Source organism: Hippoglossus stenolepis, chromosome 12 (genome assembly GCF_022539355.2).
Source record: "Hippoglossus stenolepis isolate QCI-W04-F060 chromosome 12, HSTE1.2, whole genome shotgun sequence".
Taxonomy (NCBI): Eukaryota; Metazoa; Chordata; class Actinopteri; order Pleuronectiformes; family Pleuronectidae; genus Hippoglossus; species Hippoglossus stenolepis.
This window is the reverse complement of record NC_061494.1, coordinates 22,913,726-22,936,304: the sequence shown is the minus strand read 5'-3', so window position 1 is coordinate 22,936,304 and position 22,579 is coordinate 22,913,726. Positions and strand designations below refer to the sequence as shown.

At 43.1% G+C, this 22,579-nt stretch overlaps 1 protein-coding gene across 1 annotated transcript in view; it reads right to left on the bottom strand.

The window, feature by feature from the left end:
• Positions 1 to 14,562, bottom strand: part of LOC118119526 (contactin-associated protein-like 4) — a 49,530-nt gene extending 34,968 nt beyond the window's left edge. Inside the window, exons 1-3 of the mRNA XM_047342476.1 lie at positions 14,439 to 14,562; positions 13,939 to 14,269; positions 2,295 to 2,405 (exon numbers count right to left, since the gene is read on the bottom strand). Coding sequence (XP_047198432.1) covers positions 2,295 to 2,405; positions 13,939 to 14,023 — 196 coding nt within the window. The 5' untranslated portion in view covers positions 14,024 to 14,269; positions 14,439 to 14,562. The remainder of the gene's footprint in view (positions 1 to 2,294; positions 2,406 to 13,938; positions 14,270 to 14,438) is intronic.
• Positions 14,563 to 22,579: the final 8,017 nt, after the last annotated feature.

The window sequence follows — 22,579 nt, the reverse complement described above, 5'->3', positions numbered from 1 at the left end:
TGAGCCAGAACAACATCAGAATCACATCTTGTTTCATCTCTTTATCTCATTTCTCTCTGCTTTAGCTGTACAAGAGAAACCTTTTGTCATTCACATGCATCTGATCTTTCTTCAGAAGCCTCTGATTCTTCTTTTTACGCCGATCAAACTGCGATCGGTAAACACACGCGGGGAGCTGACTGCAGTGAGGGAGCACAGCGGGTGAGCCTGCTCACAGCTTTCGCCATCAAACGCACCGAGGAAACATCAACTTGTGGGCTGCGCTTCCCGCCGCCTCCCAGGTGGAGAGAATCACTCACATCCTCAGTTCTGTCGCAGACAAGGACGCCGCAGTGCTTCTCTGCCTCAGGATGTCGTCTCCTCACACCACAACTCTTTTCTCACACCGTCACTGTACCAGCACACAAGTTTATATACTTTCTAAACTTACTTGTGACTTATTTTTGTGATTATTTAGCTAAATGGGTCATTTGTTCCCAGCACATCAACCCCTCCGTCAGTGCCAATCAGCAAAAGTTCTGGAATCTCGTTGTCTGTCCGAGCTGACGTCTTCTTTGACGTCTTCGTGTCGTCGTTTTTCATCCTGAGCGTTTTAGACATTTAGACTCTCACGTTCAGCCCCTCCTGATGATTAAAGGAGATTATCTGCAGTTCAGTGCATGTTTAAAAGAAGCTAACTCACTTAAACCCAAAGCAAAACGAAAACAAAAGGTTCTCTCCTCTCGCTTTGTTTGTTAATTTAATCATTTCCCCTATGAGACGTGTACGAGTTGGTCTGAATCAAACCGCCATTCGTGTTTGAGGTTGTGTGCCGTGTGTCCTGCATGGAAGCGAATCACGAGCTGAGTCCATCGGACCAGAAGCAGCATCCTTTCTCTGCACAACTGGTGAAAACATCCGAGATATGAGAACAAAAAAGCAGCCACAAGAACAGAGGACATGAACGCTGAGATTATTTATTGATGAGAAGCTGCTAAATTTTATATGTGGATACTGGGGAGTAGTGCTGAGGGAGACAGGGAGGAGCTGAGAGATCACACCGAGGCTCCGCTGACATGTAACAGGCCGGAGGGATTGTTTCTTACCAGCAGAAACACCCAGCTGCTTGATGATCCGTCAAACACTATGATGTCGCGCTAATCCTTTTGCTTTCCTTGCCTTTATCTATTTTCTGACAGCGACAGTGGAAAGAAACAGGGAAAGCGGGGGGGGGAGATGACATGCAGCAACGGGCGCAGGCTGGATTCAAACCTGCGCAGTTTTAGGAAAGAAGAATGGCAACAACACAAACCTCCAACAAGGCCGAACAGTCGCCTTAGTTTTAAACCACCTGCACAAACAGTCATAGATATCAGTTCCCTAATGTGCCAGATTCTTTTCATTAAGATCCATGAATTATTACCTGGGAAATAGGTGAAAAATTAAAACAAAAATCAATAAAACGCTCTTGCAATGACAAAGAAAGTCAAAACACACTCCTGGATCAAACCCAGGATTTAATGGCTCCTTCCTTGGCGTCCGTTGAGTAGTGTTAGCGTAATTCTGCTAACAACCAAACAAACAAACAAACCAATAAGCCACTGGTCAGGGTTGAAAACATCCAGCTGAGCTACTGGTGCATCGCAATCTCATTTTTTAATTTCCAATTTCCCAAAAATGCTAAACCTGACTGTCAGTATGAACTCTCCAAACAAAGTATTGCACTTCAGCATCCTGAGGTTCACAGGAGACACACGTGCAGAACTCTACACTCCACTAGTGAAGCCTCTCCGGTGCCCTGGTTGTTTTGTGAAGCTCAGATTGTGTGAACATGAACTTCCATATCTATAAATATGGAGAGTACAGCTGGTAAAGGTCGTCTCCAAGTAAAGCAAAAGAATAATATCCACCTGATTTTTAAAAAAATTATTCCAAAAACAAACACACAGAAACTCATCCCTATAGCAAGTAGCCTCCTTATTTCTGTCGACTGTTCCCTGTCATTTCACCGTGTTCATATAAAAAGCATTGTGCGTTTTAATTGCTCTTCGCAGCAGTAAGAAGTTCAACACTGTCCAGAGCTGTTGGCAATATATTCCACTAATGTATTTATAAATTTAATGAGCAAAATGACGTTGTGTGAAATGTGTTGCCTTTATAATATCAACACAATTTGCCATTGCCAGCTAAAAAGCAGACTAATCACATGTCCTGGTAGAACAGTTGAGGCAGAGCCCCCCCTGCTGTGATACATGTATAAGCTGGTTTGTGTTGAGCATCATTAATGAGAGTGTGTGACGGTCGTTGACACTCACCCTCTCTCCGGTTCAGCTTCGCGAAGCCTGGTCCGTGGCTGGCAGACAGAAGTGAGGAGCTCCTGAAGGACGATGGGAGCAGATTGGACACCAGCGAACTGTGACACACATCTGTCAATCACAGACAAACAGATGTTGTTAGTGTTGTTGTTGTTGTTCCTTGCAAATCAGTTGTCTCACAATCACAATGCTCTCTTCGATTTCAATGTTAAAATCATCAATATCTAAGGCAAACTACTGCACATTTCCTTTGCTTTTGTAAATGTATTATGAAAACATTTGAACTTTGCATTGGTGCGGGTGGTTTGTTGAAAAGAGGAAGACGAGGTTTGGCTCATGTTTCTCTCAGAGCCTCGTGTACTCCAGAGATAAGATACTCTGTGAAATGAAATTAATATCTTTGCTTTGTTTGGTTGAGATTTCATCAGACGTGACCCCGAGTGCTTTGATATTGGATTTCTAAACATTAAAGGAACTTACACAGAGAATTTTTCATGGGAATTTGATCTGACTGTTCATTGTCGTCTCTACAAAAATCTTGAATACTATCAATGTATAAATAATCATAGATGGACTAAGAAATATGTGTCGCTTCTTTTAAAGTTTACATAGCAGAGTCAGCCTTAAATAGTCAATTTCAGGCTATAAAAAGGAAAACATGAATTATTATTAAAGACTACGTAAAGAAGAAGTGAAGATTACGTTAAATATTAGTTTAAGTTAGTTTAGTAATTTTCTAATCTGGTTTTAAATAAATTTGATGCTTTTAAAACAGGGGTGAAACCTCGTGATTGACAGCTAAGTCTGTGATTGGCAGAGCGTCAGCATCACTACTACACAGCGTCACATGACATCACCAGTGCAAGATGGCGGCGCCTGAATCCTGAATATTTTCCTATTCAACATTCTGCAGAAGCCTTTCAGAGGCACACACAGGACTCAGTGTTACGGCTGCTTATGGGATGTCAGCCCATTCGCCTTCGGCCCAAACAGAGATATTCTCTTTCCCACCCGCTCTCACAGTCAAAGCTCTGCAGGTTTTCTCAGTGCACATCCATGCAACATCATCCATCCAGCACAGCAAGCTTCTCTTGTACACTCTCATTCGTCTGTCACTCAATCAACAGGATGGAATCAAGCGGGTGCTGAGCACGATGTGGACGCCGAGGTCTGTTTGTGCCCTCGAACATGAACCTTCATCCTCAAACAGCAAACCTCACTCTACATTTTATAACAAGAAGAACCAAAACCTGACGTTGTGTATTTGTTCTGCTAATGTGACGGGCGGTTTCATGTGTGTGTATGTTATGAATTATTCCCTTTTCCCTGCTGGATTCAGCCATGAAAGTTTAAATATATATACGGATAAAAGAGAAGGAGAGCGAGGGAGCAGCATAAATAGTTCATGTGCTGTACATTTGCATTCTTGGTATTTGGACGACGTCCAGAGTCGCCTCAGAGGAAGATACCAGAGCACTTCCAGGAGCTGCATGAAGAAATGAAAGCAATAATAAAAATAATAATACCACGATCTGTAATTAAGATCATGAAAGCAGCGGAAGCGCCGCCATGGGTGGAAAAACAATAATTAAGCCGTGAATGTTGCCTCCCCCCTCCTCGAGGTCTCTGTACTCTCAGGAGAATATGTGCAGCACACACCTCGCACTGAATTTCACTTCCTCACATTGTTGTACAGCACATGGACAAAGTAACTCGCTTAGCCCGAGATGTCGGTGCTAATTACCACCGCCGAGGAGATTCTGTTTTCATTACGGCCGCTTGGTCTGTCTCTCAGCACGATTACAAACACTCCACCGGTTTCTAGAGTTGGGGTATGACCCAAGGGATGGATCCAGGATTTGTTGTTTTCCACTTTCGTTAACTTTCCAAATGCCCTTTATGTAATTGATTCGGAGAAAAACAGAAAGACAACTGATGCTTTGATTGATGGTTTTTGGAGACATCAGTCGTCTGACATTAACGTGTCGCTCATTTGACGTGGTGTCGTTTATTAAACCTCATTGCATCACACTGGTCTGTGCTTTGGGCTGTGACCTGTCTCCCTCCCTCCCAGCGAGCCTCCCTGTCTGGAGAAAGAAGCAGTCGTCTGTCTCAGGTTCAGGAAATGGAAGCTGGAAAACAATGTTTTCAACCCATCACCTGTCAGTCATCAACGTACCTGACATTTATGTTTTTTCTGACTCTAGTCTGGAACTTCGGAAACTTGTCTAGTCAGAAATTGGCAGCTCGATGTACAGTTTGTGCAAAATGTACAGTATGTATATGTTCACAGTGGATTCAGTGTATATTTAGTTTTTATGTTGGTTTCAAGTAATTTGAAATGACAGTAGCAAGATTTTATTTTACAAAAGCTAAGAACTATTCACCTGTCAAGTCAAAGAATGAGAAATATTAAGTATTTCATCCATTTATTTAAAAGCACTCATTCATTCATTTTAAAATATCACATGAAAATAGATTTTTCATGATCAGGATTATCTCTACATTAAAGCCTTAGGAATATTAATATACATAATGAAGTTCCAAATCTCACCAGATTCAACACTGCACTTCCTTGGGCCCTTTACTATACACATGCTAAGTGTGAAGCTGATAAGACGATTGGTTCTCCAGATAAACGAGCCACATACAGACGATAAACCTGAAGTTATGGCTGCTTGTGAAAGATGAACAGTGGTGACATCATATTTTGACACAAATGAATAAAAATGGATATAATCAGAAATGCATATGGGAAGATCACAGACTAAACACTGGATCACAGAGAAACAGAAACAAAGACAGAGACAAGCTCAAGGTCCTGATCACGTCCCTGTGAGGTGCACAGATTATAAATCCACGGAGCTCTGTAGTGTCCTCTCCTGGTCGGAGGTCCTGACCCGGTGGACGCTGGAGAATCTTAACTTCCTAAGTGTCCACGCACCGTGTAGGAAGTCACCAGGGGGAAGTAGAGACTCCACGGAGCTGCTCTCGTGTTCACTGATGCACGTCCCACTGAGAGCGAACTCACCACCTCACCCACGTTTAATGTAGGACAAGGGCATTGAAACATCAGCAGCAGCTCGGAGAGAGCACAAGCTGTGAGAGGTTTCTGTTTCCGACTCCTCCACTAGATTATGGATTCACGTTTAAGTTCCGGGCAGGAGGTCAAGAGTGCTCCATTCCCCACAACTGTTTTCACTATTCACTATTTGACCCTTTAGAAACGCTTCGTCAAGCTGTTTACTGCCATCAACACTGAGCCGTTTGTTTTATTATAGAAATAACCAGAATACAGGAGAGAGTAGTGAGTAGTGGGAAAACTCAGCTAATTGACCCTTTTCACCGCAGCCATCTTCACCTGAAACAGGTAAACACGTCTCTGTCCTGTCTTGACCTGCGTACGCGCCCGTTGAGCGTCTGTGGATCAACGTGTCAGGGAGCGAGAACCACAGACAGAACACATCTGACACTCAAGCCCTTATGGAGAAGTGGAACAAGCTTCCAGGTCACAAAGGTGTAAAGCAAACTTTGAGCTGCTTCACTTCAACTCTATATACAAACCACGTGTTTATCATCGTACAGGAAACCATTAGGAATCATATGTCTATACCGTTAGTTATCAAACACTAAAATATGAAACGCTGCTTGTGTATTTCTGCTCAGATCGCTCAGCTCTGTTCCACATTCTGCTCTGTCACGATGTGCCAGGTCCAACTTTCATCCCTTTCTGCACAGGCAGAAGAGTGAAGCCCCCGTGGCTGCAGAGCTGGAAAGGTTAGAGGATCTGGCTCATGAAGAGAAAGTCACAGACTTTAATCACCGACCTGGCAGGAGAAACACAATTAACACTGTGCCCTTGAATGTCACATTTTCCATGTTGGAATAAACAGAACAAAATGAGTGAGAATGAGTTGGTGCTTCAGTGGAAGAACTTTCTGGACATTCATAAATATTCATCATCTGAAAGACATTTTAATCATTCAAACGTCGAGTCCGCTGCATTATTTGTTAGGACGTCTTCAAAACAGCTGGTTGCTGCTGGTTAATGACCAAACACATGATGATTCGTCGCAGCAGTGGACTCGAACAAAGACGTGAAAAAGGCTCCGGGCTCTTTCATTCACTCGAATCAAACAGTGTCCAGCAAGAACAAGGAAAATCATATTTCAAAACTGAGTTTAACAACAGGTGGCAAATGATTTCATGCTCACACTGCAGCAGCAGCAGAAGAAGAAAACAACAACACGGAGACGACTGCACCTCTGTTCTCGTGCTGCTTCCATCTTGACGCCATCTGGTCTTTGTACAATCCAGGTTTTGTTCACTTATTTACCATTCGCTGTTACTACAGTGACTGAATTATACATACACATCAGTGTGTGTGTGTGTGTGTGTGTGTGTGTGTGTGTGTGTGTGTGTGTGTGCAGGTCAGTGACACGTGAGCGTTTCAGCTGCAGTCACACTTCAGTATGACTTCGCTTCACAGGAAACCTTAACACACAATCGCCTGTTGAGAAGTTCCTGCGCAGACGAGCAGCTTCTCCCTCTGCTTTGTTATTCTATTGATTTACCAAACAGTTATTCTAATAGATCAGCGTGAAGCTACTGATCAGCACTTCCAGCGCTGGCAGACTTTCAGTATCCCACACAAACACATTTCAGAAGTGGCCTGCTGACAACGAGCAAACGGAACCTGCTCTTTCTTTATCAAGGACAGACGATTAGAGCTGAACCTGCTGATTTCTTTAAAGTATAGGTCTTTCTCAAAGTCCAGTGTTCTCTACAACCTGGGAGCACGTTCTCCACTAGAATGGTTCCCAGTAGAGTGGATGCCTCCGCCAGGGAAACTAGATCCAGACTTTTATTTGGATCTGCACCAAATGATTCACATTCAGAAATATCAGTCCCCTTAAAAGATCCATGAATTATTCCCCGAGGAATCAACTAAAATGCGAAAAACTTCAACTGCACCCCCTCGACCACAAAGATCTGTGTGTCATCACTGTTGTCATGGGGATTCTTATATTCATCATATGAAGATTTATTTAGTATTTTTCTTAATATTGCCGGATGCAAGGGGAGTTTTGATGCTAAATTATCTCAGTGGATGGATTTGTAGCTCTGACAGATTTTTTTTAATATTGTAATGTTTGCACTCAGTGTGAATGAAACAGGAAAAAATGAAGCCAAAATATCTCGGATACGGGGGCGGCCATCTTGTGCTGTTGACGTCATTTGAAACCAGAGTCTGTTTTCCTATCGCGAGTCAGTCTCCGCTGTCAATCACGAACTTATCAGAAACATTTGAACCCCTAACCCTAACCCAACACTTGAACAAACATCAGTGTGATAAGAACGACCTATTTGCTGTACCAGCCCGCTAACATGGAGGAGGCGGGGTTTATTACCCATACTGCAGCCCAGCAGGGGGCGATCAGGTATCTACAGTAGGTCATTTCCCCCCCAAAATCGAGTTTTAACGAATTTGACTTGACGTGCATTCACGCACACAATCAGACGAAGTTGAACACCGGACCTTCATTGCTTCTTCTCGTCTCTGCCGCCGCCTCCACTGAACGAAAAACACTTCCTTGCACCGGCTCTCAGATGCTTTGCTGTCATTGGTCGCATTGACTTCTTCGCGTCCTCCATCTTTCACGCAAAACAACATAACATTACTGACTTACGTTACTGGTAGCTGATAGTGAGCGCCCTCTGCTGGATGAAGAGTCAAACTACGGTCCGATGCACTTCTAGCCTTCATCTGCAGTTTTTACACCAGTATTATTAGTATATTCACGATGTGGGGCAACGTGAGGTTTCTCAACTGTGACCCGTGGATTTGTCTGAATCCCCGACAGCTTCACGGCCGCTGGTCCACAACTGACCCGGATTTATGTTCCAGAAAAACCAGGTCCAGTGGGAGAAGGTTTCAGGAACACGAGAGGAAATGCAGGTTTTCTCTTCCACCTCATTACCTGAGTCATTACGCTGCTCGTCAGACACCGTGTCTCTGTTGCATCTTAAAGTTTTGCCATCGACTTTATCTTCCTCCTGCGTTTGTTCAATGCCGGCTACGGTCTTTAATACCAATCACTCTTCTCACCGGTTGCATTTACCTACGAGACATCGCATCGGATCTAATTATCCCTGGTGGCGGTTTATGGTGAGAGAAGGAGCAGCTGGTGGTTTTACAGTTTAAAGAAATGCAGAGACAGCTCCAGTTTGTAGAGGTCTTGTTGAGTTATGCTCCTCCAGACGCCTCAGAAGTCCCACAACTGCAGAATATCATATAATATATAATAGAGTCGCCTGCTGGATTGTGAAAAGCACCATCCGGGCTCTGTTCTTCTAAACGTTGAGATTTATCGACTTCAGCTGCATTGAGTGAACGTGTTACACCCGAGACAGAGGCAATAAATAACAAGTCATTTAAATGTGGTGTTGAAAAGAATAAACACTGAGCACAGAAGGAACATGTTCATTAATCAGAAGAGAAAACACACAGATAGAAGTCAGTCAGGGACTAATCTTAGAGCCAATCAGCAATTGATCTTCATCCTCATCATCATCATCACGACCTTCCTTCTGATTAACATCTTCATCTGAGACAAACTTCTTTATCATCTCTTTTTCTTTATAATTTAGTTTTATTTTTGTCCCCGTCTTCTTCTTCACCATCATCTTACTCGTCATCATCACCGCCTTCTTTTTCTTGCTCATATCTTCATCTCATTCTTCGTCACCAACTTCAAGTCTACTCATCTTTTTAATCGACATCTTCTTCTTCATCCTCATTATCTTCAGTGGGAGAGTTGTTGCTCTTCATCATCACTGACATCTTCATATGAGTGTACTCTGTCTTTGTCATCATCTTCACCTTCATCTTCCTAATCATCATCATCATATTCATCCTGTTGTCCTTCATCATCTCCTCAGTCTACTTCTTACTCTTCATCATCATCATCATTCTCTCATCTTCTTTTCATTATCCTCTTCATAATCATAATCATTAACATCATCATATTCTTTTTCAATCTTCTCCCGCATCGTTATCGTAATCTTCTTCACCATTAACACCATTAACACCATCATCTCCTTCATCTGTCCTCTGGCTCGAATCCATTAGGAGGAGCATGAATTTAAAGTAATAACAATTTCGTCCTTTCAGTCTCACTTTGAAGCCGGTGGTTTCTCCTCCCTCCTCCTTCAGGCAGTGGGACCATCCTGAGATTCTCCCTCCGTGCTCAGGAACACCCGTGTTTTATTCAGTGCAGCGTAGGAACCTCCGTGTGTGACAGAGCGCGCTGACCTCTGCAGAATCTGACAGATTTCTGAACAAACTACAAGTCATCTGAGGTGATGACAGGTCCATGTGATGTATGGGTGTGTGTTTAGTGAGCCGGGGCTCCAGCGGGGGGCGGCCTTGAGCAAATATCAATGCGTCACAAACGCAGATGGATGGACTTCAGGCTTCTGTCAGTTTTATCACTTAACTACTTGTCCCAGGGTTAATAAATCTGGATTCCTGACTGACGGCTCCTCGTTTCCCCCGGCGGCCGCTGCTGCTGCCGTGACGCAGCCCTGACTTCATCGGGTCGCGTTCAGGGCTTCTTCTTCTCCTCCGTGAGCACACATTTTCATAAATGACACTAAAGAAGAAATATGAGAGGGGCTTTCCCCTCAGCCTCCTTTCACTTCTCTCATCTCCGCTGTCACAAACTCCAGTTCCTCATGAATCATACACCACAGTGGAATTTTGCAGGGAAATGCATAATTCATCCAGACTAATGAGATTACAGGCACATGTTTGTTTCTCTCTAAACATCCAGCTCGTTGGAAATTACCAAAATTATACTTTGGAGGAAATTGTCATCACAGACAAAACTGCAGCTCCATTGCCAGAATTATTCATGTTTTATGCTTTTATAAAAATGTGTTTTCACCATTGGTGGTTTTTGATTGTTGATGATTCTTCTCAGTGGAGAAGGTTGAAATTCAAAACACAAGATTAACTTAAAGATCTAAAGAAGGCAACAAACATGTCATAATAAAGAATCCTGTGCAGGTTGATTGACAGGAAGCAGATCTAAACCAAACTATCTTAAAACCTTATGATGATGGAACTGATTCATCCTTTGAGTTTAATTTTCACTCCAAATGAGCATGAACGGCATCGAATATAATCTTCTGAAGGGAGAACAACAAGTGAAGCTTTGTGTGTGTGTGTGTGTGTGTGTGTGTGTGTGTGTGTGTGTGTGTGCGCTGACACCAGCAGATGAAAACGGTCCAGCACAAACTTCTAAGTTCTTTTATGACCCATTAATAATCCTGCCGCCAATATTTCATCATAGTCTCCTCCGTCTTATTTCTGCAAGACTGCATGATCATGTTAAAAGTAATGGAACAATGATAATTCATTGATTCATTCTTTTCTCACGAGGAGCACAGACCACACACACACACACACACACACACACACACACACACACACACACACACACACACACACACACACACACACACACACACACACACACACACACACACACACACACACAGGAACTTATGCAACTATACTGGACACACGGAGAAAATTCACTGTAATCTAATGCATCCTCCACTGTGTGTGTGTGTGTGTGTGTGTGTGTGTGTGTGTGTGTGTGTGTGTGTGTGTGTGTGTGTGTGTGTGTTTGAGCAGATGTAAACAGCAGCATGTATTTCACAGAAAGCAGGAGGAACCAGAAGGAAACCACCAAGAACTAGAATAAACAATGATTCCAGCTGCATTAACCTCAGCAGCTTAATGAGCCGTGAACCATCTCCTCCCTGCACCTGCTCCACTCTCCCACAGCCGTAACGTCACCACACAACATGTCTGCACTGGTTAAGTTAACGCTCGTTGGGAGTTTGTCAGCTCCCTAACGAGCTCTCACAAGACCACATTCTGACAGCGACAACGTTACAGAGGCCAAGCGGTGGCGAGTGAGCACTTTGCACCGGTGCCACACGGCCGGCTTGTTGAATAATTCAGCCACGGTGCCACCGAAAGGTGAATGGATAACATGCCAAGTCGTCGTTTTTTTTTTTGCTGTTTGTGCGTTTAACACTTAACTCCGAACCCCTCCCCCAGTCCCCTGCACCCCCACCCACAGCTGCACGAAACAACACATGCATTGAAAGACACGCAAAAAGCTTAAAATGCATAGACATGACAGGCGTCTAATCTATACACAATCAGATGATATGTTTTGTATTTTTATACTTTCTCTGCAGAATCTAATTGCAGGAATAAGCAGGTGTACACAAGTGCTCCTGAAATACTTCATACATTTCTCTGAGGATGAATATTTCCTAAGAGGATTCCTGGATTCGCCCCAAAACTCTGTTGCCACCCACCGAGCAGCATTATTGTCTGTTCCCATATTTTTTATGTTTGTCCTGATCCAACATTTTCTTTTATTAAATTGTCTGAGTGCTTCTATGCTCTCATCCAGCTCCACCTCCACATGATCTAATGTGCAGTGACATCTCTTTGTCTTTCGTGAGGACAGAGACGACCGACCTGCCACAGAACCACCTCTCCACCCACCACACAGTGCGCTGCTGCTGCTTCAGGGCTGAGCGCACTGTGCCCTCGCCCAACGTTTTTATGTCCTCTGCTCATTTTGACTAATAGCTGGTGAGAGCCCTTCTACCTGTGGCATCGGCACTAAAACAAAGTCAAACAACATGTGGAGAGAGGCCCGGGCATCTGAGTGGATGACGTACTGTTAGTTTGCTCTCAGAGGCACAGGAAAGGGTTTCAAACACCACTTATTGATTTGAGAGAGACAGCAGCATTGTCTTTTCTTTCCGTTTCGGTCTCTGGCTTTCTGCTGAGTCCAAACCCATTTCCTTCAGGCTCAACAAATCTTTATCTCTCTTATTCTACTCTTTCAGAGCCTATAGTGCTGGTGCGTGTCTCCAGCAGCTGTTGCCTGTGCAGGGAAATATAGACCCGCTGTGGTAATGTACCATTTCTCAGTTCCCTCTGTGCTCACACCGAATCCCTCAGTGGGGTTTGATTCTCTCAAATGGTAAATAAATGTGCCCACAGATGGTGATTCAATGGCTCCTGCAGCCCCGAAGGAAGAACCGTATAGATAATGGATGGACGTTGATCCAAAATACAATTTAATGCAGCATCAGTCTCATGCTACATCAACATTTATCCTCAATCACCCACTTTATTGAGCCGTGTTAGCTGCGTTTCCACTGGCACGTGTAAACAGCTCCTACATGCACATCAGAGTCTGATCGACACGTCGGTGAGTTGCTTGGAATGATGTGACCTGTGCTAATCGACTTCATTGACGAGTGCATCTCAATTTCAAGACATGTGACTCCTGAAATTAACCGTGATTCGCTGGAATATTTGCGGGGAAAGGCAAACTGCATCATGGGAAAGGTTCGTTTTGTCATCGCTCTTCGGCTGCAGAAAGTTTTTTAAAGTAACGTTTCAGACGACGGCTGACGATCTCAGCGACGGGAGCGAGACGGAAGCAGGTTAGAGCAAAGTTTCATCGACGAAAACAACGATGAGGAAGATTTAGACCCAGACAGGGTTCTGTTGGACCAAGACTCGGTCGGTGAGAAGACATGTTTGAGGAGGAGGAAGAAGTGGGAATCTTGAGTTTGCCGGCTTTGTTGAAATTTATAAAAACGACAATGATTAGCAATGAAAGCCAAATGATTAAACCAATATTATTTGGCTGAGAAATTAAAGTTTTTGTAAACGTTGGCAGTTCTGACAGCTCCTCAGGAAACCCTCAGGGTCATTTACAAACAATGCTTGGGTTTCATATGTTTTAATTCAAGCTCGGGATGACTAGCTGCACCTGGGAGGAGCTTATGGTGAAGCCGTATCTGACTCGTTCTGCAAAGTCCAACATGGACACATGTTATCACCGTCTGCACAGCCCTGCAATATGTGTAATATATACATTTGAAGTCCAGACTACGGACTGAATCTCTTTTTGTTCGTCCTCCTCTGACCACGGCACCGGAAAAGAAGACAAAACAAGATGCAGCTCAACCCAAGCGTAAACCATAACTCAGAATTTATGTGCAAAATCACACCAATCATCAGAGAAACTGAATTCAAACGGGAAAGATGAAGAAGTTAACATGAAACACAAAAGAATAAAGAAAAATCAAGTCAACAAAGAAAAACCTGCTCTGTTATTTGACTGGAGAAAGGACGTGCACAGTTTTTCTCCTCCTGTGAACTTTAATTTGCAACCTGACTTCTGCAGCTTGCTGAGCCTCTGAGTGCCTTGCTCAAAGGCAACTGCCTAATAAGCCTTTAATTCAGTTTCTCCAGCCACATGCTTCCTACACTGGCTCCAACAGACTCTTTAACGTGTGGTTTAAAGGAAATCTGTGCATATAAAGTACAGAAAAGAAATCCATATAAATATATTTCTGCATAAATCTTGCTTTTCAAACATGCTGCTCCTGAACTTCAGACTTGCACCTTGCAGAGACAAGTGAGCCAGACTTTTTCAAAACATTTGACATGAATGAAAACTGAACAGCAGCAGTTCCACTTCTCAGATCGCTGCCGTCACCCAGAACAAAAACACCTCCCAGCACTCACCTCCTCCTGTCGCCCCGCAGGAGCACAGAAGAACCAGGGCGAGCCGGGGGATAATTCCTCGCACTTTTTTACTCCAGAGATCCATGATGAAGTTGAAGGGATGCTGCAGAAGAGCCCGTCAAGTGATGGAGGGAGACCGGCTGCCTCTCCTCTCCTCTCCTCGCTGCTCCCACTCCTCCTCCTCCTCCTCTTCTTTCTCCTCCACACGCTCACACTTCCCAGGTTCCTGATGAATCTTCTCACTTCTGGGTGCACAGCGCTCAGCAGCGTCCGCCCGGCTCCAACGGCGAAGACAGCAGAGGCACGCGGCTGCTTTCTGTGTGGCTGCTCTCTGCAGAGTGGAGGGATGGAAGAGGGAGAGGGAGACAGAGGGAGAGAGGGAGGGAGAGAGGGAGAAGGAGAGAGAGAGAGAGAGGGAGGGGAGCTTTCACTACTGCCTCTGCTCCAGTGAAAGGTACTTTAGTCATTAAAAGCACTTGATCCTTCAGCTGAAAACCCACTGCAGGCGACACTGCTCCGTCCCGACTCCTCTCAGGTCCCATCAGACTCCAGGCTCGGTGTCTTTGTCATCGTTCAGGTCCGCTGCTCACGGCTCAGAGTCACACAGCAAATCCATTGAACGCAGCCTCACTGAGAGAGAATACAGGAATTAAAGTGTCTATCCAAAATTTTATTATAGATTCTTTTACTCTGTACTGTTGTCGGATTTCATTTTTAGAGATTATTTTACTGATTTAGAACAGAAATAAAAAAGAGTTCCATCCATTCCCTGGGACGGAAATGTGGTGAAACTGCCAATGTTCAATAAGTGAAAATGAAATTAGCATCTATTATTCAAGACGTGAGCAGGAAGCGGAAAATAAAACATTGTAGTGGAAATGAATACTGAGCAGATACAGACGACAAAAACAGGCTCAACAAGAGGAACAGCACCTTTTACTAATTCCTAAATAAACCTAGAACAAACTCTGCCAAGGAGGTTTGATCTGAACCGAGAAGCAAACCCAGGAATTATTAATTATTAATCTTGATTCAATTCACAGAGTAAAAACCTCTAACAATTTAAACTTCTTTATCCTGATCCATCAATAAAGTGAACTGCATTTAATAGATTCTTAATTAACGTCATCCCCACGTCAGGGAGCTGAAGTCTGAGTCATCACAGGGACATATACGAGTTGTGGTTTGAAAACAAAATACTGAAAAATACTTTCATGAAATATTAAATATAACAATTATAAATAATGTGTGAGCTCTTTAATTTGTTCTGAAGCTGCATTTGAAATACATGTGCACCTGTTCAACCGACCAGCCGCTGCAACAAAGTGGAGGGTTTCCTGGATGTGTTGGATGGGATCGTCTCTACCCCCCCCATCTGAGACTGTCCACGGCCCAGTGCGATCTATCGTCCTCCCACAGTGAAACCTCCATCACAGCAGTGGGCGAGCTGCTCCCCAGTAGAGGGCTGCACCATTTGTCTGTCTGCCCTGTTTGAATTCAGGCAAGTTTACTGGTGCACGAGAGACAGAGAAAAACAAAACACACACTGTTCTTACAATGAAATCGTTTTTTATGATCTGTATTTTATACTCCTGTGTGATTCCTTGCCATCCGAGTGAATGTCTTTAAATCATTTTATTTAAGGAGTTATTTGCTTTATTTAGTTTCTCTCTAGAATATCATAAATCCATCTATTCATTGTCTGCTGTTTATCAGAGCTCGGGTTGCACAGGTATCCAGGACGTCCCTTCATGTCCAGCTCTTCCTGGGGGAAACCCAGCGTCCCCTGGACAGATGAGATATGTTCTCCCTGGATTCTTCTCCCAGTTCAACTCCAAGTTCTCTGCAGACGTCTGAACTTCTCACCCCGTCTCTAAGGATGAGCCCGGCCACCCGACGGAGAAATAGTAATCAGGACCTTGTTCTTTCAGACTCTCCCCAGAGCTCCAGGGTTGGAACGTAGATCCACTGGTCAATCTGACGCTGCACCGACCCACCGGACATATCCTTAAACTAAATGTTTGAATGTCTCGGTCAGAGGTGACACTGTCAACTGGGTTTAATGTTTTTATCCAACTCACAAAACCCAAAGATTTTCTGTTTACTATCAGATTCCAGTCAGAAAATCAAGCTCTAATTTCACTTCCAGTTCCGGCTGAAGTCTTTCAGCTGAAACACGTGTTAGTCTGGAGATCTCAAGGCTTTTCTTTATATTTCAGACTCAGCGTGTGGATTATTTTCTTTCTTGTCTGCTCTTGCTTTGGGCCTCGACTCCAAAATGCACTTTTGTTCAAAAACTTGTTTTCATTTGCTCAAAGGCTTTTTTGTTTCTTGATTTTGATTTAGCATATGACCTTGTTTCTTTTCCCATTAATATTGACAAACTTACAGCAAACACAGAAATCTGCTCAACGTATTTAAGCCCCTTTGGTATCAAACCTCTGCTTTGGTTGAGCCTGTTTACTTGTTTCTTAACCAAAAGCCGATATAAAGAGATATAAAATGATTTGTTTAATAATGTGTTGGATAAAAAAAAATGGTGAGACAACCAGAGGAAATTAAAAGACAAGTTAAAAGCCAGGAAATATTGTGAAAATGTTTAAACTCAATACATCTATTTAAAGGAAAGTAACTTAAAGGATAAGAAATACACGTACAACATGAAAACGACAAAAAGAACAGATATTCTGTTATATATTTGTGTGTGTGTGTGTGTTCGATATATAACTTATGTTGTGGGGACCCTACATCTGTTAACTCACCCACATTACAGTGACTTGTCTTCCTTGTGGGGGCCGGAGGGAAGTCCTCATTACATTTTAAGCTGAAGACATATTTTAAGGTTAAGTGTTAGATTATTAAATGGTTAAGTTTATAATATGTCTCAAATAGATGGTTGTAAATGAATGTAATGTCCTCTGAAGTCATTGAGACACATTTGAAAACCACCACACAACGTGACAGAAGTCATTTATTTTCCTTCGTCTTATTTAAACGCTGCGTAAATATCTCTTGTTCTTTTAACCAAAGCAGGAGAACATGCTGAGGAGTTCATCAGTTTAATCACAGCTGATGTTACGACTCCGGGATCTCGTCCTGCTTGTTTTATCTGCTGAGACGACTTTACCGAGCAGCTACACGGCGATGTTGGACACATAGAGAGGCCGGACGAGGACGGCCTGCGAATGAGGGAGGTTTGTGTGTGGAGGGGGAGCAGCTGACGTCCAGACAGACGATGTCCAGACAGACGGACGCTGCCGTGTTGTACTGGAGTTTTTGTTTGAAACACTGAGCGTCTGGAAGGTGGAGACAAAAAGAAAAAAGTAAAAACAACCTTTTGCTGTTTGGGCCAACCTCTTGAGGGATTGTTACCGTTTCAAAAACTCTTCTTCTCCTTCTATCTCCGATTAGACGATTGTCAATGCGGCTGTAGATTCAAACTGACAGTGAATATTTGCACGGGCAACATTTACTCAGCGTTTGCAAACAGGTCTGTGTCAACTGATTCGCTTGCATCCAGATTTAAATATCTCAACTACAACTGACTGGATTGTCGGGGAAGTTAGAACCAACTTTCAATTATCTCCAGATAATCCCTTGTATCAATTTATGGGGATCTCCTGCTTTTCATCTAGCGCCATCATGAGGTCAGACTATCAAATCATCCTGTCGGCCGTACATCACCATTTTTTAAAATTTGATATATTTTTCTTTTAAATGTCATTTTAACATGTTCTTAAAATCAGTTGTCATATATGAATTAGATCTTAACATGTTTTTATTTGTATCTATATTGTATTTAAAGTAATGTTAGGATTTTGTTACAGTTTTAAGGAGGATCACACTTACAAAAAACAGACTTACATGCAAATAGGTTGAAAAACCTGAGGGACCGACAGGAAGTCGAGCAAAACTCAGGAAGTCCATCCAGACTCAGGTAATTCCAAAGTAAGACACGAGAAGTAAACCAAACAGAAACATGGGGAAACTTCAGGGAACAGAACAAACTGAGACGCATCAGGGTTCGAACAGGTGATCACAGGGGCAGGAAGTAACCTGAGGGCAGGAAGTAAAACTACTGACACCTGGGGGAAGTAGCTACAAAATAAAACAGGAAGTAATGCAGGAAGTCCAGGAAGTGACACGGGGGAACTGATCAGGACATGATTTGCAGAAAAGGCTGCAGGAAAATCTGCTGCTGTGTCCGTGGCTGTTGATCCTGAGTCTACTTTAAAGATGCATACATACACCTGGAGTTCTGAGTTTTGCTTTCAAACAATTACAACCTACTCAACACCAGACGTATTTCTGATATGCTGCAAGTTTCAAAAAAAGCTTTCCTCCAGTTTTTCCACTAAAAAGTGTCAAAATAGAAAAATAATTACAGAGGAACATCCATCTCTCGCTAAATCTTCCTGACGACCAAAAACTTTACTGAAGTAGTTTTATTTATTGTTATGAATTTAAGTTCTTCAAACAAAAGTCACTTCTAATCCAGTCATGACGCTTGACAACGACAAGAAAGTCAAATCTCCGAGTCCAGCTGTTGTGCAGAGGTTTACTTTGTTCAGTTTTATTTAATCTGTTGGTGATGAACTCATTTTCCTTGTTTTTAAATGAAATACACGTTGTTGTTTTTTTGCTCTCACATTGTGTGTTTATTCTAATTTGTCACTTTGCTGTGCAGCTGCATTCGAGCCCCTCTGCCGCCTCCTGCCAGGCCTCGTTTTGTGTAACTCATTTTTATTTTGCATACTGAACGAAGCAGCCAATGACTGATGCACCCCCACTTTACATTCACAACACCTGCTGCTGCCGGCTGTGTCGGAGCTTTTGGCTCTAAGACCCTGAGTCTAACAACAAATAAATATGGAAAAACTGAATGTGTAAACAATTTGGCTTTAATAAAAATCCTAATCAGTTTTCTGTTGTGAGGGAAAGGGTTTGGGTCGAGAGAGACGTGCACAATGTGTCACTGTCTCTCTCTGAACATCAGATTTTACAGTTTTTATACTTTTCTTGACGCTACTCAGATGTGAACAGCGACGTCTTTTAAACCTGGCGTCATCCGACCTGAAGATTCAACCGTTAAAACCCTGTGAAGGAGCTTATTGACATTGAGGAACATTTGTCTTGTCCTCCCTCTATTCTTAACTAAATCATCAACAATTTGAAATACAACTCCACTCTTTTTATTTTTATTTTTAGAGGTGATACACACTTTCCAACATTTCCATCTCCAGCCTCCTAAAGCAAAGTGAGATGCTCGTGCTCGGTGCTCGGTCCTCTTGAATATGAATGAAAGATCCTGGTGCAACCTGCAGACGGACTTGTTTACCAGAGGTCCCTGCACAGCGCAGACATGCTTTGTTTACTCGGCCGCCCGAGGCATTAACCTTCCACAGATCGACCTCCTCTTGCAGTGTAGAAGCTGGACTGTGTGTTTTTTAACCAGATGCACAGCAACATGACAAACAGCAGAGCTCCTCTACATAAAGACTTCCACTTTATGCGCAGCACAGAACTGGCTTTGTTTCATTATTGACTCCATCTCTTTTACTTATTGGCCACAAGATGAATAGTTATGATGTTATTGATGAAAAGGAGACGTTCACAGTCCTGCTCTCTACCTTTTAAAAAATCCATCAACAGCCCCTCCACCAGATCACTGTGGGTATCATCAGATTCTGAACTTGGTGCATCAGAGGAGTGAGTGTGTGATGAAGTGCTGCACTTACATCTGTCTTGAAAAGTGGGCGAACCAGGGGAAGCACTGGAGAGGTTGAGGTTAGTGGAACAGACGGCAGCCGGGTGCTGGGTTCGGGTGAAGTTGATGAAAACTCTGTGAAACCACTGAAGCAGTGGACGGCAACATGAGCTCCCTGGAGATTTAAAAGAATTTTGAGCAGGCAAAAACACTTTGTAATGATTCAAATACTAGTAGAGATAATATTTGTATGCAATAAAACACAAATCGTTTTTCGTAAAACTTGTGAACTTATATAAATATACAAAACAATGTACCACCTTCATAATCTCCTGAAAAGTTTTGTCTCAATTAAGTTGCATTTCTTTTTGTTCTGGCTTTTTGAAAGTAAGTTGATTAATGTTCGAGTTTAGAACCAGAAGCAGCGAATCACAACGAACCAAAGATGTAAACAACATTTGTCTGTCACACGGATGTAACACTTGATTCTCGCGGCTCTGACTCTTTGACTAACTCATTCCATGACTAACTAACTTCCTCTCATCGTGACCGAACGTGTGACGGCTTTGCTCTGCTCTTACATTTCCCTGCAGACAGATGACAGCTGATTTCTCCTCCGTGGTTCTGACCTGGGCGAGCAGCGGGGGGGAGTGAGTGTTGTGTCCATTGCCGTTCTGTGGGCCCTTAGGCAGAGCTCGTCTTTTTGTTTTTTGGGCTCGGTGCTGTGGGGGTATTGACGGGGTTGTGAAGCGTGATATTGGTTGCAGGTCTTCGCTCCAGGACGCCTCGGAGCCCTAACGATCTCGAAGCATCGCTGACCCGACTGCAGAGACTGACAGGAGCTGCTCAGCTGGAAGAAAAGGCCGCTGTGGGCTGTGACTCTCACCAGTTAGACACTGGGAGGACGGTAAACATGCTGTCACAACACAGATTAACAAAAATGGGGCACAAGTACTTACCCAACCACACACACAGAACTCTAAATCATGAAATAAGTCAACTTGCCTAAAGAAGTTTTAGATTTAGCGTCAAATTATAATTAAAATACTCCATGTAAACCAATTCATAACTAGAACATTACTTCAAAATGTAAAAACATGATTGAATTTACCTGTCAGGTCCCAACAGGCTTGGTTCGGGTCTTCAGTCGTCTTCAGTCGTCCAGGTATCAGTTCATTATTCCTTTCTAATATGTTGAGCTGTATTTTACATTTAAATTTTGAATCTTTATAAACAACAGAATACATTGTAAACTGATAATATGCTGCATAGATATTCTATCATTTGAGTTCAAACAACAACATTACAAAGACTGATTTGAACTTTTCAGATCAGTTTTCTCCCTGATGTGTGTTTGCACAAATCAAAACCGAGAGAAAAATGTGCAGAAAAAAAATATCTTTTGATAAACATGAGATCGATTTTTCTGTTTTCTCGCCCCAGCGACTGACTCACTTTGCATTTTAAAGCCATTTTGAATCAGATTTTTCAAACAGTGGAACAAACTTTCAGACGTCTCTTCAGTTTTCATGTGTTTATTCCAGCTGCATCTCAAACACTGTCTACACTCTGCTGTGGTGTTTCAGTTCCATATTCTGAATATGAACAGAGAGAATCACTCTCTCTGTTAACAACATTTCAGTTGATGTGTAAATCAGTCGGAGCCGTGACCTCTGACCTCTGCAGCCGCTTTATTCTGCGTGTAATCATTCTATGAATTTGACCCCTCACAGATTTCTCTCTTTCTTCCCTCGTCGTCAGGTGCAGCCGTCGCATAAATACCCCCCCCCATCGCCGACTGTGTTTCCACTTCTCTGTGCGCGCTGCACTTTATTTACGAAGGCTGTAAAAATCCCTCTGTGCGGTCGCTCTGCAGATTTCTCCAAACATCGTGTATCTCCGGACGCTGCGATCAGGAACGGGGGGGGATTTATGAACGGAGGCAGCGATAACCTCTCACCATCCATATCCAGGCTAACGACTGTCTCCCTCCGTCTGCCTCCGTCCGTCCTCGTCACGTTCTCCGTCTCTTGGTTGTTTCCCTGTCGTCCTGCTTGTCTGTCACTGCCAACTTCTGCCCCCCCCCCGCCCGTCTCCCGCTGACAAGACAAGCGCTGACCTCGGCAAACTGATTTCCTTCTTTCCTGAGGTTTAAATTAGAGCTGAGCTTTTTTCTTAAACCGAATAAATTGGGTTTTGTAGCAAACAAACATAATTCTCATTCAGTTTTATAGTTAGTTATGTTGTAAAGGCAAATATGACTTAAATGAATGAAAATAAATGATCTAATATTCATTTTTTTGTTCATGTTCACATTGCTTTTATATATTTTTGAAAGTAATCAATAAGGGGAAGAGGGGAATCGGGCCATTGATCCAATCAGAGCAGAGAGGTATCATTAGACCCCGCCTCCTGCAGCGGCAGCACCTGAAATGGATTCAGAACATGAGACACATGTTTTCACTGAATATAAATATATACAAGGGATTCAGGGATAATTTGACACATGTGAAACTTGAAGAACACAAATCATTTCCAAATACAGAGTTTCAAAAAGTGCCAACTGCGGAAATTCATACTTCTCTCGCAGAAAATCAGAGAAGAGATGAAAACTGAAAACAAGTCGTCAAATATATATCATCACAATATGGTTTGTATTCAAATCCTCTGGCAGGAGGACGACATGTCTGTCCGTCTCCTTGCCTCCTTTCCTAAAGAATACATTTAAATCCCATGTAAGACAGTAACACTGACGCTCAGCTGTCCTCCTCCAAACCCTCACAGGCTCTGGATCTGTCCTCTGCAACGAGATCCATCTCAATCACCGTGGCTGTGCACGTTTAATCACCAGGCTGCTTCACATACCTGCTGCTGGCAGTTTATTGTGGTAAACCAGCCGAGTGTGGAGGTGACAAATTAATGCAGAGCCTAACA